The 16,264-nt window shown below is 41.3% G+C and overlaps 1 protein-coding gene across 1 annotated transcript in view; it reads left to right on the top strand.

Moving 5' to 3' along the window:
• MMP16 (matrix metallopeptidase 16) overlaps positions 1 to 16,264 on the top strand; it is a 205,171-nt gene that overhangs the window by 171,362 nt on the left and 17,545 nt on the right. The window contains exon 7 of the mRNA XM_063130914.1: positions 4,253 to 4,391. Within this exon, the coding sequence (XP_062986984.1) occupies positions 4,253 to 4,391 (139 nt within the window). The remainder of the gene's footprint in view (positions 1 to 4,252; positions 4,392 to 16,264) is intronic.

The following is a 16,264-nucleotide window of genomic DNA, read 5'->3' as shown; positions in this document are numbered from 1 at the left end:
GCTGACATCTGCGCTGACTTTGAGAAATATGCTTCAGTGAGGACTTTCTAGATATCTGTTTCTCTAAGAGAGAATTTAATTTTTCCTTTTTCCTTTTTTCTCATTCTGGAAGTTAGGCAATTAATCCTAAAAATTGCTTTACTGTCCCTCCTTAAGTGCTGCAGTATATCTTGCAGCAGCACAGAGTAGCTAAAGTAGAGAAAGATAGTCTAACAAACCAGAGAAACTTTATGACGTGAGAAGGGGTGTGAGATAAAGGTGCCATAGGTAGGAATGGGTAAAAAGGCTAATAAAAACTATGTTGAAATGTTTATGAAGTTTTCCTTCAGGAAAAAAAATAGTATGAGAAATAGGCGCAATTATATATAGTTAATATATGGGCTGATTAGACCTAGTACTGCTGTGAGTCATAGTATTTCCTTGCCTTTTCAATCCTATAGCCCTAATTGGCCATCTTTAAGAGCAGAACCACAGGACTGCTACCAAAAATAGCATCCTCTTGTCAAGATCTCGTGTGTAGTAAGAAAGACATACCCTCTGCCCTGATGTCATCACTGTGAGCCATTCCCTATCCCTGCTCCAAGTCATTGACTATCAATGGGGTAACTCACAACATGATGATGTCAGGATGCAAAGTAAGTTCCTCTGCATATTGAATAATAGTGGGGGGTGAATTCTACACAGGGATGCAACTGGCAAACCAATACATCTTCAAAGAAGGATACAGTGCAGGACATCACCATTTCTAGGTTACAGAAATATTTCAAATTCCTGTTTACCCCAGGCAGCAGGCTTTGAATCACCTTTTCTCCCTGGACCTGACAGGCATATCATCTGGTAATACTTCTGATAGCCAGGTCACTTTTTCAAGAGGGAATCCCAAGCATAACTGTGGCTATCTCAGCAAACGTTAAGCGTATTTAGTCTGAAGCATAGCAATCCTGAACATGTAGCCTAGGGACAATATCCAAAGGGCTGCTTACACCCCCCACTAATTTTCTTGTGTCCCACCAATTCCCAGCCACAGATAGGGCCCACTGCTTGGAGAATGGGCTTTTAATGCTTCCAGGGGCAACCAGAAACAAGCGAAAACGCTTGTGTCTGGAATGGGGCAGGATGGTGGAGCTCTCATAAGGGAGTTCCAGCGACCTGTCCCAATCCAGAAATGAGCATTTTCATTCATTTCCAGTTACCCCCAGAAGTGCTAAATCTCCATTTCACAAACAGTAGGTCCCACTTGCACAATGAAATCAGTGGGACCCATCGGTTGCACAACAGAAATGGCAGGGCACAAGAGAATTCCAAGGGGGTAAGCAGTCCATTGGATACTGCCCTATGAATCGGCTCCCTGGAATGTGGGGCTCTTGTAGAAAGTGGTGCTGGTCTGGTGCTGGGGCTAGGCTTGAAGATCTCTGGAAGTTCTGCAGTGGTGCTCAGACTTGTAGTTTCCTCTGTTGGTCCTACTGGGACTTTGGTTTCATTGGTACCCACACACATACGAGAGAGAGAGAATCAGAGCTGTCTCAGCCTTAGAAAATCCCAGTTATTATTTGGCTGGGCTTTTTTTTTTTCTGAGGGAAAACGTGGCTGTCATAGAAACATGACAAGTTTCCCTTTCATGTTGTGCTTTGGGTTTTATTTCTTGTAAGGTTATGACTCTCATTTGAAAAAGCAATAAAGGGATTAATCATTAACTGTCATACAGAAACACATCACAGAGCAGGGCTTTAATGTTGCCGTATTTCTATAAATTACAAATATTTGAGGGATATTGGTTTTTCTGTTTCACATAACACACTCAAATCATAAATTTACCTCCAAGGAAATGGGAATATCTGTATTGTGGTAGTTAGTGGCCCAAGAGGCACATGGAGATTTGCTACCAGGAATCCATAAATCACACCAGGGCAAGGGCCCACTTCCCTTCCTACCATCCATCCACTGAGCTGCATGCTGCCCCCTGATCCTCCCTCCCCAGCACTAGCCAGTGCTGAGCACATTGACCTCTTTCTCCTTCTTTCCCAGCACCTCTCAGCACTAAGGAGTACTTAGAATAAGAGCTGCCTTGAGCTGCCAGTTCATCCTCTTTCAGACCAAACTGACTGAAAATAGTGGGTGCTTTGCGGAGAACACCAGTGGTTTGTGTGCTGAGTCTTTCCTAGAGCTAAGAGGGGCAAGAAGTATCTTTCTTCTCACTCCAAGGAATGAAAGGGAAGAGGTGTCTTTAACAGCAGCCATTGAGAGGAGTGGATGGCAGAAGAATAGCAGTAGGCCTCTCCCCTCCGAGCTTTGGAAGAGGGCAGGTGACCATGACCATGCATTTCAGAGGAGACCCATAAGATGCAACTCTGCAGGGAAGATTCATTTTCCTTCTCCAGAGCCTCTTAGGCCTATGAAGTGCTCAGCACTCTCATCTATTTTGTATCTAGTACCCTCAAGGCAGCATAATAGATTGCTCCAATAAGCAACTTACTCTGACTGGACAAGTAGACAGACGCCTTCTGAGCTACTGTTTCAAGTCCATCCCTTCCCTTCTAAGCTCCATCCACTTACTCAGAGAATGGAGACTCTCTAAGCCCAGTCATTTCTTTAAATCTGTATGTAGCAACTACATCTCTCTTTTTTCATTTTCACTCTAGAGTAAACACTGGCAGGCAGGATCCAGATGGGATCCTAGCATCAGGGAGTAAGAACACTTCTAATATCTGAATTGAAGATCATCTACCTACTATAGAGTAAAAATGAAAAGACCTAGGTTCTAGATATGGATTTAAGTAATGCCTGTTTAGGCTCTTAAAGGATCGAATATGGCTGCTTTTTCTCTGCTAGGTGGCCTCCTACCTGGCACACTCTCTGTGCTGTTGGGCAGATGTAGCAATGCAGGAGGCACTTTGCTCTTCAGGCTCAAGGAGAAATGTCTGTGAAGGCCCAGGCTCAGGTTTAGAGTCTGGTCCAGCTATTCAGTTGTGGGCTTGGCCAGCTGGAACCATGACACAAAGGAAGAAAGAAGAAGCTGTTTGGGCTCATGCACAATACAGAAGGCTCTTCAAAGCCTGGAACCAGGGAAGAAAGGTTATCACCGACCTAATGCAGGAGTTCAGTGTGGTGTCTGAAAAAGTATCCTGATTCATAGGATTGAGATAATGAGATATTATGCAAGATGGACACGATGGGATCAAGTGTAGATTGTGTAAGCAGTTTGTGGCATCTACTCTGTACATCACCATGTACATTGATGGTGCTATATAAATAAATAAATAATAATAATAATAATAATAATAATACCAGAACAAATGATGTGGAAATCGGCTGATAACCTTTAAACATTGCCAATGCATCAGATATCAATTGAAAATGATACACTGATTTATCAACACGGCAATGAAATAGAACAAGACATTAAAAAAAACCAGTCATATTAGTGTAGAAGGTCAGTTCACCTGTCTGGAATTATCTTAGAGAATAGAGTAAAAGTGAGTTTGAAGGTGATTTCTGTTGTTTATACACATAGTACCCTACATTTCATTTTAAGTTGCACCGGCATTTCTTTCTGGATTTTGAGTTAGAAGCATAGAAAAAGGTAGGCACAGTTTTCTACTGTACCCTTGAATGCACCTTTTATTATTAAAAATCAAGCATAATATTTTGCCAAAAGTACTTTGTTTTCTCTTGTCTGCTGAGGCTCAGGTGCAGATGTAACATCCTAAATCTCCAAACCATGGTCTGAGGATAAGGAGCATGCCATGGACTCAACCACCCTTCCTTTCTCATATACAAATCCTAACTCTTTTCCATGATTAGTTTTAACCTTAGTGTAGCATTACGTCTGCGTTTGCAAAGACTACTACACAAACTAGGACTGGCCTTGTAGCCCAAATATGAAGTGTGTTTGCAAACTCTGATCAGGTGAGAATGTGTTTTTGTGTTAATCATGGTTAGTCTTAGTACAAAACCATGGACTGGAGAGGAGGATTTGTGTAGGAGAGGGCAGGCGAAGAGAGCAAGTGAGCTCACAACACCCTGAATTTTCTAGCCCTGGTTAGGAGATTGGGAATGTTATGCTTGCGCTGGGTCTTTGGTAGATCTCAGGCCTCTAATAGGCCAAGACTAATTTTAAAAGACAATGAAAAAGTGAAATATAAAAGTTTGTTGCCTGAAGGTGACGCTAAATAATGGTTTGTGTCTCTGAAAATATGATGAGCCTAACAAGATACCTCCAAATGTAATAAAAGGTGCATTTGTTTGTTTCCAGGATCAGTGGTTTTGGCGTGTCAGAAATAACAGGGTGATGGATGGATACCCCATGCAGATTACCTACTTCTGGAGGGGACTTCCTCCAAGTATTGATGCAGTTTATGAAAACAGTGATGGAAATTTTGTTTTCTTTAAAGGTAAGGAGTGCACTTAAAGAACACTCGCGTAAAAAATTGACTAAGAAACTTGTAAGAATATTTCATTTTGGGACAGATCTAGATAGCTATTAATTTCAAATGTTATTTACCAAATACATAAGTAATTCCCAGGAATTGCCCTGTTTTCTCCAAGATAGAAATGCTCATATTTGAATCAGAATTAAGATAGCCTCAGGTTAAAAAAAAACTCTGTATAAAATGCTACTCACTGCAACTGATGAGACTATTGGCTGGAAAAAGTCCCAGATTTCTCTCTTGAATCCTCTGGGATCTGGAATGGGAGTTGTTGTTTTTTAAGTATAGTATTTGAAGAAGGAGTTTCTGCAAGTATGAGTAATGCTGCTAGTAACCTCCAATTTTGTCTACTGTAATGCACTCTAAATGGGGCTGTTGTTGAAGATTCAGAAGCTGCAGTTTGTTCAGAATACAGCTGCTAGATTGCTAACTAGGGCAAAGCATTGTGGTCATACCATGCCTATGGTGCATCAGTCACAGTGCATTTCCAGACGGTTTTTGACCTTTAAAGACCTTCACTGCTTAGGACCTGGATACTTGAAGGGCCGCCTGCCTCCATCTTTGAGTTTTACTACTTTTTAGTTTTTTTATAGATACTGAGTTGTATCCAACGATGTCCATCTGCTGATGGAAGGTACTTTGATCCAGCGGAGGTTTCCGTCAGCAGAATGGGAAGGGAGAGAATTGCCATGGATTCTGCTTTGCTCTGTAGCCCCCTCCGCCTTGTCACTAATTCTGTTTCAGCCTGTAGTCCCATTTCCCATCTAATCCAGAGTACATTGATGTTGCTATATAAATAATAATAATAATAATAATAAAGGGTTGGGTGACCCTTCAGAAGAGGTGGAAGGTGGTGTGGGGAACTGCCGGGGGTGGGGTGGGGAATCAGTAAAAATCATCTCCCTTCCCACTCTGCGTATGGAAGCTTCTGCTGGATTAAATTGCCTCCTGTAAATCGTAAATATTCACCTTTTACAGTTAAATATATTGTCCAAAATATTGTCCAAAAGAGGAAAGAGTTCCATGACCTTTCAGGAGTCTTAGGGCTCATCTACACCAAGCAGGATATTGCACTATAAAAGTGGTATATGCACTTTTATAGTGGATATAAAGGCAGGAACCACACCAAGCAGGATATAGTAGTATGAAAGCTACAGTTATCCATGCTCTGATAACCTCTCGTTTGGATTACTGCAATGCATTATACGTGGGGCTGCCTTTGAAAACGGTCCGGAAACTTCAACTGGTACAAAACAGGGCAGCACGTTTACTAACAGGGACTGGCCGACGAGACCACATTACGCCAGTCCTTTTCCAGCTTCATTGGCTGCCAGTCCAGGTCCAGGCACGATTCAAAGTGCTGGTATTAACATTTAAAGCCCTAAACGGCTTGGGGCCAGGTTATCTGAAGGAACGCCTCCTCCCGTATGTACCTGCCCGGACCCTAAGGTCTTCCTTCCTGCCAAAGGAAGTGAGGCAGGTGGCTACCAGGAGGAGGGCCTTCTCTGCTGTGGCACCCCGGCTGTGGAATGAGCTCCCTAAGGAGGTTCGCTTGGCACCTACATTATATGCTTTTAGACGCCAGGTGAAGACCTTTTTATTCTCCCAGCATTTTAACAGTCTATAAATAAATTTTAACTTGGTGTTTTAAATTTGTAATTTTGCATTGCTGCTGTTTTTATCTGGTTGAGCTTTTATATTGTATTTTATATTATGGTTTTATACTGTTGTTTTATACTTTGAATGATTTTAATTTTTGTGAACCACCCAGAGTGCTCCGGCGATTGGGCAGTATAGAAATGTAATAAATAAATAAATAAATAAATGGTATGTGTCAATGGGCCCCAACAGTTGTCAGTGCACTTCAATACTGCTATAAAGCAGTAGTGTGACTCCTGCCTTTCATAGTGGAATATCCTGCTTGGTGTAGATATGCCCCTAGTGGCATTGGACACAATCCATATAAATTCTTGATTTACAGAAACAGCATTATACTTGACAATTCATGCAGACATGCCCACATTAAATCGGATACAACAACTCAGGGCAGTTTAATCTCCAATACTGACACCTGAATCATTCCAGGAGCCCATGAAAAATCCCTTGACAAAATGCATGCCCCTCTCTTTGTGGCATGCACAGGATATGGCCAGTATATTTAGAATATGAAAATCGGGAAAGTACGATACTGAGAAAATTTAATGGAAATTTATGAAAGTATTGGGAAACAAATATCTTCAAGATGTAATCCTTACTTTGGACCAGGGGTAGACAACCTAGTGACCTCTAGATGTACCGCTGCTGGAGTCCTATTTTAGAGTAAGTACCTATGAACATGGTGGGAATTACATCTGAATAAATATGCATAAAATGCTGCTGCCAGTTGTGCAGTTTTTGTGCATTAAATACAATGAAATATAAAAAGCTGTACTTCTACCTAGGGCAGATCCAGACGGTCAGTCCAGTGAATGTTGGAGTTTTTGAAGGGATGGAGAAAACCCTCCTGAAGAATAGGGTGGATATTCAGATGGGGGAGAATTTTTTTTGAGTGAGATGCTTAAATTTGATAATATTTATTTATTTATTATATTTATTTATATTCCGCCTTTTGCCCAATGCTGGGCCTCATTGGTTGCCACATTGTTTTTCCATCTCCTCCTTTTACCTTTAAACCAATGGAAGCCAGTGTGCTCAGCAGCTTGCTGCTGATCATTTAAAATAATCTGTTAAAAATGACACTGGGAACAATTTTACATGAACATGTAACAGAGACAATGGCTTGGATCCAGAATTAGTTATGCTTATCCATTGAAATCAATGGCACAAGTCAGTCATGACTAACTTAAGTCCCATTGATTTTAATGGATCTACTCTGAGCATGACTAACTGGACCAAAGCCGTATTATTTGGAAAAGATAGCTCCGCTCCCTCCTGCCCCAGCCACCTCATCAAACTGCAATTACCCCATCGACCTGAAATGCCATGATTACTGCAAATACCCTGCAAAGGTCACAGATGTTCTTCCTGCACCTTTGCTGGAGGACAGAGGTACCATAAAGGTGGGAAGTGAGGTTGTGTTCTTGTTTCATTCTCCTTTTCCCTTTCTAATCAGAGTTACTTATTTTAAGCATCAGTTGCTTATCTTGCTTTTCATGTAATCTGTGTCATATAATAATTTCTTCTCTCCCAGTATAGTGACATTACAGATTTCAGGTGGGAAATGAATTATGAATAAAGTTCCTGCTTTCATGCAATTATTCTTCGTAATTAAAAATTGCATAAAGCCCAGAAAAATATGGCATGTGGAATTAACTGTTTTTCAGCAGCATTCCCCCCTCCACGCCCGACAGTTTTTACACCAGGCATCAGCTGTTGCCTAAAATTAAAGGTCTTAAATATGCATCTAATTTGAACTTAATGTGAAAATTATACTGTATGTTGAATAAATACTAGTTTGTCATTACAACCTGTTCATTGGAAGTGAAAACGGATATGATTATTTATAAAGCAAGGCTTGTTAAATAAGGAGTATTTACATTGACAACAATAAGGGGTCAGATTAAAGCTCTCTACTTTAACAGTACAGGTTATAATGATTGATTCTTTGTAGCTCAAAGGCTTATGAGAAGGGCAGGCAATATCAGAACACCTTAATACCTGTAGCTCCCCTGCTAACCCCATCATACTTACATCTTTTTCTACTGACCAACTTAGAGGCTTCTTTCTGGGATCCTTGCTCTCATTCTTTACTCTGTCAGACCTTACTTACTTACCGCACCCTAGTACTTCTCTCTCTGACACAAATTGATGATGATGATTATGATGATGATGATGATGATGATGATATTTATTTGTATCCCACCTTTTGCACAATACTGGGCTCAAGGTGGCCTTACAAAATTTAAAACATATACATTTTAAAACCTATGAATAGAAATATACAAAAGTTAAAAATATATTCCAATATAAAAACATTTAAACATTTAAAATACATGACAATTTTAAAAGCGCAGACGAAGGCCCATATTAATCGCCAAAAGCCTGCCAGAACAAAAAGTTTTTTGCCTGCCTCCAAAAGCACATCAAGGAGGGAGACAGTCTAGCTTCCCCGGGAAGAGAGTTCAAGAGCAGTGGAGCAGCCACCGAGAAAGCTCTCTCCTGTGTTCCACCAGGTGCACCTGTGATGATGGTGGGACTGAAAGAAGGGCTTCCCCAGAAGATCTCAAAGCACAGGCAGGCTCATAGGGGAGAATACGGTCTTTCAGATAACCTGTACCCATTTTACAGCTTTTCCCTGAAACGGCTTTCCTTGCCCCCACCCCTACCCCACCCCCTTTCTCAATAGCTTCCGCAGTATCTGCCCCTTATCTGAGTAAGTTGTAGCAATTGCTGTTGCAACTAGAGCTCAGAACGTCAGCTTCTCTTTCTGTTTCCTTTTACACTAGCTGCTCCTTGTGAGAAGGTACTTGAGTTGGATCCTGGTGTAATTCTCAGATAGAGCTATAGTATTTTCGGAAGTGGTGGCATTAGCTAGCAGTTGCAGATGCGAAAAGTGAGACAAACTTTGGTGTTGATAAAAAAAAACCCTTATCTTTAATAATAATAAAAAAATTCTTCAGTACGCTCTTCGCATTTCAGTTAAATTTGTAGCTCCTGAGGAAGGATTTTTATCCGAAACATGTAGAGCGTATTGAACAACAGCAACAAATCATTAAATATAAGTTTTTTCCCAGCACCAGAGCTTGTCTCAATTTCTGCATCTGCATTGTGGTGTTTACACACACACACACACACACACACACACACACACACCTCTTTTCTAATTAGCTAGCAGTTGACCATAGTTGGTTGAGGCCTTGTATGGCTGCCACACTTTCCTGGTGATTATCATTAGAAACATAGGTGGATCACTCATGTGTATGGTCATTCACGGTTTTGTTCCAGAATTCTCCTCAGCAGGAAGTAGAAGCTCTAGAGTGGAGCTAGAAAGGTCTATACTTCTGAGAACAGCCAACACAGGCTTGGAACAAAGCACTTGTTTTAATATGTCACATGGTGGCATCATTCCAGAAAGACAATAAATATGGCACATGTATTTTTCTTTTCTTTGTGTTTATAATACTACTACTAAAATTTTAGAGATATACCTGGCTGGCCCTGCCAAACTCCCCCTTCCAAACTGAAGCTTGTTCAAGCATGTGATTGGGGGAAACTCCTGCATACATGTAGTCTATTCCATGTATAGTGTAGTTTGGCTTGGCATTTCCTATGCGTGTGGAGTTTTCATGTAAGTAGTTTGGTGAAATGCAAGAATGTTCTGTTTTCAGACTTTTCTAGTGACCAGGATGCCTTCGACTACATTTATCTAGCTATTGTGGTAATACTTTAACTATTTGTGGGTCTACTATGCCTGTTAATTCTAAATGGAAACATAAAACTGTCCATTTTCAGGAAATTGATGATTACTAGAAATCAGGAGCCTACTTCGCACATTACTGCTATGACAGAGCAATGGAAAAAGGTGAAGGAAAAAAGTGTGTGGAAAGGGGCAGAGGATCCTCCCCAGATCACGCAGGGTTCCAAGACCCAGGGAAGACTACACACGTAGAAGTCTTTTTTCATGTGGGCATTGTCATCTCAGACATCAGTGGTAATGAGAAGTTGGGGAGCCATGCACTTTTAGGGGTGAGGTCAGGCCCTCTAGCCCACTTCTTCACACTTTGCCACTTCATGTGAATAATGGGTGAAGGGGGCTCATGTGTTTTGGAATGTGTATACTAACTTCAGCATTCTGGCTGGCAGGAAAATGCTCTAAAGGCAAAAATTTCACATTCTGCTAATTCGGTGAGTGAAACTAAAGCACCTTTATATGTATGATGAAAGCCACATCCTTCCTAGTTGTGGAGGACCATTAGCTTAGATTCTTAATATTCTCTCACACTTGTTTATACAGGGAAGAGTTCAAAGGAAACTGGAAATGGACTGGATGAAGGGTAGCAATCCACTTTAATGTGACTCTAGTTTTCCCTCGGCCTCTAAAACAGAAGTAAACAAACTTAGACTAGGGAAATGGACTTACCCATGTCGTCGGTTTGTCAGACATTCACCCTGCTGCCACCCACCCTGCTCACAGTGGCACACAAGCTTTTTTTGAGGCTCGGCAAGTATCTGACGCCACCACAAGCCCATCTGCTCTTGCTCGAAGCCTCCATTGTTGCGCACAATGGAGGCTCTGGAAATTGCACATTTGCCCCGTTGCATGAATGTTGGCTGTAAAGGCCCCATTTACACAAGAGCAAAGGCACAAACACCTCCATTGTTGTGCACAGAGGAGACGATGGACAAGGGCTCGGGTGCTCAACGGGTGCCCAAAAGGGTCGGAAGGGGGAGATGGACGCGTGGAAGTTTCTTCAGGCACCCATGACATCCGTATCCTAGACCCCAATTCCCTGCATACTTATTTGGGAGCAATTTCCACTGAACAAAGTGTGACTTTCTTCCAAGTAAACATGCAATGGATTAGGCTTCACATTTGCCTAATGTGGTGTCACGTTATTGCTTATAGAACACTTCTGGCAGATACACACAGTGCAACAGGATTATGAAGATAAAAACAAGATTTTTAATCTTATGAAAAGCCACATATGTATTCTCCAACTTGTGTTTATAATACTGTATAAGAACTGCAAGATGCAATCATATTTTATTGCCACGTAATTTAATTTCAGAGTAAAATGAGTGTGTGGAACCATTTTTCTTTAAGATTTATCTAGTCATTTTGCACCTCTCAAAAACATGTTGTCCGCTAATCCCTCGCTGGTAGTTTATTGTTACTTCAAACCCTTAAGCAACTTTTAAAGACCCATTATTATTGTTGTTGTTGTTATTATTATTATTAGAACATATTTTGTCAGCACATCCTTCTTAAGAAAGTTCCTTACAAAACAACATAAGAACAGCCATGCTGAATCACACCAAGGGCCTATCTGTTCCTATGGTAGCCACGTTCGGTGGGGAATGCTGGGTGCTGTTTCTGTCTAAACATGCATAGACTTGCACCCCAAGAGAGGTTAATTTTAGATAATGTGTTGTGACTCAGAATAAATTTACTTTCTTTAGTACAGTCAACCTGGCTTTACACCTACTTTCAACTATCTCTTCCTTCTGAAAAATGAAATCTTCATTTCCTTCCAACAAAGCTTTTGATTACAAATATATGGTATTTTTATGTTCCTTACATTTCGCATTGATATTTGAGTGAAGAAACCAATAAAACCAACATCTCACTTGAAAATGTGTGGTCACAAAACCCAAAATCATGACACACTTTCGTATGCACTTAACCTTCCGTCTTTTGGGTCAGAATGTACAGAGGTTTTTTCTGGCAGGTAATATAAGACAAATAGCTGCTTGAAAGAGAGCAACATTATTTTATTTCATTTTGTGGTGATTTTCTGTTAGTGGGTAATAAGTAAATGCCAGAGAAATCTCTAAATGCTTTTTTTTAAGTGGCAGAAATACAAATAGTGAAGTTCTTCCTGGTCGGACAAGGAATTTAAGCAGTGCTAAAATCTAACTATCAAAGACAGCTGCAGTGTTAAAACTTGTGCCAAGCCAAATGCAGGAAAAGGAAAGTTGTTGTAAAAATCACACTACTGCTGCCATAACTTTCAGCACTGCTCATCCCACTCTTTGACAGTTTCATTTTGAAAGCTAAAATTTACTGGCAGGGTATGGCTGAAAGGTAGGTAATATTGTCCACATAGAAAATGGGGAGCGGGGGTGACGGAAGAGTAAGAAAAGGGCTTGTTGAAAGCAAAACAAATCTGGAAATATAGATAAATGCAAGCGTGAGGAATCCCAGTGATGAAGCATCTCAGCCCCAATGACAAAGCATCAGCAAACAAGCGAGTTAAGCAATTGTGTGAGGTTAGCAACAGGGCAAGGAAGCCAGGGCTACTCATGCTAAGTAACTGTAAATAAATAACTATAAATAAATTCTTTACTTTCTCCTAATAACTAAGTTTTCCGGCAAAAAAAAAATTTGTTCCCTTGAGGGCCAAGGTTGCTGACTTAGAGAAGGAAAGGGAAGCAGGGAGGTTGCTGGATGAGACCTTCAGGGTCTATTAGTGGAAAGGACAGGGAAGGACGTACTGAGAGAGGTGTTGCTCTGTACGTCAAAGAGGGCATAGTGTTGAGCAGAGTAGAACACCTAAAATGGGTAGACTCTTCCACAGAAGCGCTCTGGGTGACAATACCGGGCTCCAAAACAAATTTAATGCTTGGAATGTGCTATTGTCACCAAGACCAGAAGCTCAGGGTGACTTTGAGATGGAAAATGAAATCAGGAAGGCCTCCAAACAGGGAAGTGTTGTAATAATGGGTGACTTCAATCATCCGCACATTGATTGGATAAATGCATATACCAGTCACAACAAAGATGTTAAATTTCTTGATGCCCTAAATGACTCTGTTCTAGAAGAGTTGGTCATAGAACAAACCAGGGGGAGGTGTCCTTGGATTTAATCCCAAGTGTTGTCACCCAGAACTTAGTACAAGCTGTAAATGTTGTTGAGCCAGTTAGAAACAGTGACCAGAGTGCTATCAGACTAAATTTATATTTAAGTTGAATATTGCCCACAAAATCCAACGCAGTCACATTTAACTTCAAAAGGGGAAACGTCTTTAAAATTTATTTATTTATTTATTTATTTATTTATTTTATTTTATTACATTTATATACCGCCCTACAGCCAAAGCTCTCTGGGTGGTTCACAACAATGAGGAAATTAGTGAAAAGGATGTTGAAAAGTGGAGTCAAGGGGGTTAAATCCCTTCAAAATGCTTGGAGGTTACTCAAAATCACAATTATAGAAGCTCAGCTAAAATGTATACCACAGATTAGGAAAGGTAGCACCAAGTCACCGGCATGGTTAACAAGCAGTGTCAAGGAAGCTATTAGAGAAAGGAAGGCTTCCTTCAGAAAATGGAAGTCTTGCCCAAATGAGGAAACCAAAAAGAAGCACAAGCTTGCACAAATGTGATGCAAGCAGACAACATGGGATGGAAAAAAAAAAGCATTTTGAAAAGTATCACTAACAATATCAAGGCCAACAATAGACAATTATTTAAATATATCAGACTCAGGAAACTAGCTTGGTCCAATGGCAGTTGGATCGTTGGATAACAATAGAGTTAAAGGAGGACTGAAGGAGGACAAGGGGATTACAGAGAAGCTGGATGAATTCTTGTCACTGATCTTCACTGCAGAAGATATACGACAGATACCTGTGTCTGAACTGATGTTTTCAGGAAAGACACCTGAGAAACTAAGACAAATAATGGTAACAAAAGATGATGATCCCAACAGTATTGATAAATTGAAAGCAAATAAATCACCAGGCCCAGATGGTATCCATCCTAGAGTTCTCAAAGAAATTCCTATTCTAACCAAAATATGCAACATGTCTCTAAGATTAGCCTATGTGCCAGAGGACTGGAAGATGTGCAGTGTAACATCAGCCTTGAACAGGAGAACTCCACATGGTAACATTTTGTTGCATGCCCTACTTATCAGCTTGTTCCAGTGATGCGCCATTGTGTGGTGACTGTGATAGACACCAGGCAGATGTTCATGCCGACCTGGCTTTTCAATTCAATCTTAAATAATGACATAATCATTCATTTGGGGTAAATAAGAGAGGCATTACTGTTGTATATAGCAGCTCATTCAGATGCTTGACACCACACACACACACACACACACACACACACACACACACGTTACCTCATTAATCCATTTCAGAATTATGTCAGGTAAGCTGATCTTATGGCCAAATGGGCCCTTGGAAATGCAAATAGCAGGTTCTGATCAGCAACCATGGCAGGGAGAGAAAAATTTAAATATTCTCCATCCCACAGTTCTGAGGCTGCTCAGGTTTCCCTTCATGTGCAGGATAATAAAGGTATTTGCCAATATTATCTCTGCTTTATTTATTTATTGCATTTTTATACCGCCCAATAGCTGAAGCAAATGGGCAGGGCTGAGGCTAAGAGATAGTTATGTAACAAGTTGTGGATAATCTGATATTTGAACTAGGGAAACTTACAGATCATAGCTCCTACATGTAATCACTGAGATACTTCAGGTAAAAAATAATTAATTTTGATGTTAATTTTTAAAATATACAGGCAGAATGCTATAAAGTCTTTTTGACATTGGTCCTCTTTGTAGCCCTATGAGGCAGGGCATTATTATTAACATTTTACAGATCTAGTATTAGGGACTTGCCCAACGCTACCTGATGAGCCCATTATAGGATGGGTCCAAACTAACAAGGGCAGCGGATCTGGGGCCCGACAGACGTGCTGGGTGGATTTTCGTCCCAACACTGGGCAAAGGACAAAAGGGACGCAAGTCCAGGCAGAACTCACTTCTGCCCTGACCTTTGCATGCCTTTTGTCCTTTCCCCTGCTGAGGTAAAGGTAGTCGCTATTCCCACAGTGGGGGGAAATACACAATTTCCCCAAGGCTGCAGAAATTGCATATTTTGTCGTCTGCTCTAGTGCCAGGGAAACTCTGCACTTTCCAGAGGCCCCAGAAAGTGTGCATCGACAAGTGCTCAGCCAGGCCAGCTCCCAGATTAGGGCGGCTGGGCAGCGCTCAGCGAGCACGTGGAGCAGGCGCCCTACGAGTTCTTCAATGCCTAGTCCAAACATTACCCCTCCCATATGAAGGCTTCCCCACTTCCTCAAAAAAAAAATTGTCATTACATTCAATTTTGCTGACTTGCAAAGTAAACACAGTTCAAATGTTATGACTTGTCTTGTGCAGAAGCCACCCAAAGTGTTGTTCATCCACAGAGGAGGAGGAGGAAGAAGATGTCTGAATTGGACCCACAGAATCCTTATTTAACTTAATTCCCCTTTTGGTCTATTCCTTGTCTTCAATTCCCTTTTAGAATTCAGTCCTCAGTTTGAAAGCTTTCATTCAGTTTTCCTCATCAAACCTCCCTGACCTTATTCCCCAATTGAAATCCAGCTGCTTTCTCATATAACGTCTCAGCAAAGAGGCAGAAAATATATTTTTTCTCTCAAAGAAAACTGACAGTCATATAAGTCTTGAGTTCCTTATATACTGTGTGAACCACAAATAATGTTGACAGCTGTAGCAGAATAACCCCATCATCTAGTGCATGCATAATATATCTCCCTCAATCTGAAGCCAATAGAAATCTTGCATATAAATAATTACTGTTGCTGTTGCCCAACAGACTTAAGAGAACATATAACCAGTTACCTTCTAGAATTTAAACTTGTTTAGGCTTACATAGAAAAGGAAATAGTATCAGCTAATTAGGATTTGATAAGTGAATCTAACACTAATTCTATTGCCTTGTGCGTTTATAGATTTTAAGACAGGCCTTCACAACCTGCAGGCTACAAAGCATAATGCAGCCTATTGTCATGACCAAAGTCCAGCTGCAACCCAAACATGGACGCTGAGGGCAAGTGTCTTGTCTTAGCTCAGGATGGGTCTCACAGTGGACACTCAGATGCAGTGGTGGTAAGAGTTTGGAAAAACTGGATCACATCTGGCAGGCCAGGTCTCATCTGGTAAGGTAGGGGTGGGTAACTTTTAGGCTAAAGCAGGGGTCCCAAACCCTCGGGCCATGGACTGGTACCGGTCTGTGGCCTGTTAGGAACCGGGCCGCGCAGGTGAGCTGCTTTCACCCACACCCACCCCAGCATACCTGGGCGCGGGGTGCCATCTCGCCTGCCTAGCCGAAGCAAAGCCGGGTCGCTGGGGTGGGGGTGGCAGCTTCGGAATAGCGCGC

This window comes from Elgaria multicarinata, chromosome 7 (genome assembly GCF_023053635.1).
Source record: "Elgaria multicarinata webbii isolate HBS135686 ecotype San Diego chromosome 7, rElgMul1.1.pri, whole genome shotgun sequence".
NCBI lineage: Eukaryota > Metazoa > Chordata > Lepidosauria > Squamata > Anguidae > Elgaria > Elgaria multicarinata.
The sequence above is the reverse complement of the archived record's forward strand: the minus strand, read 5'-3'. Positions and strand labels throughout refer to the sequence as shown.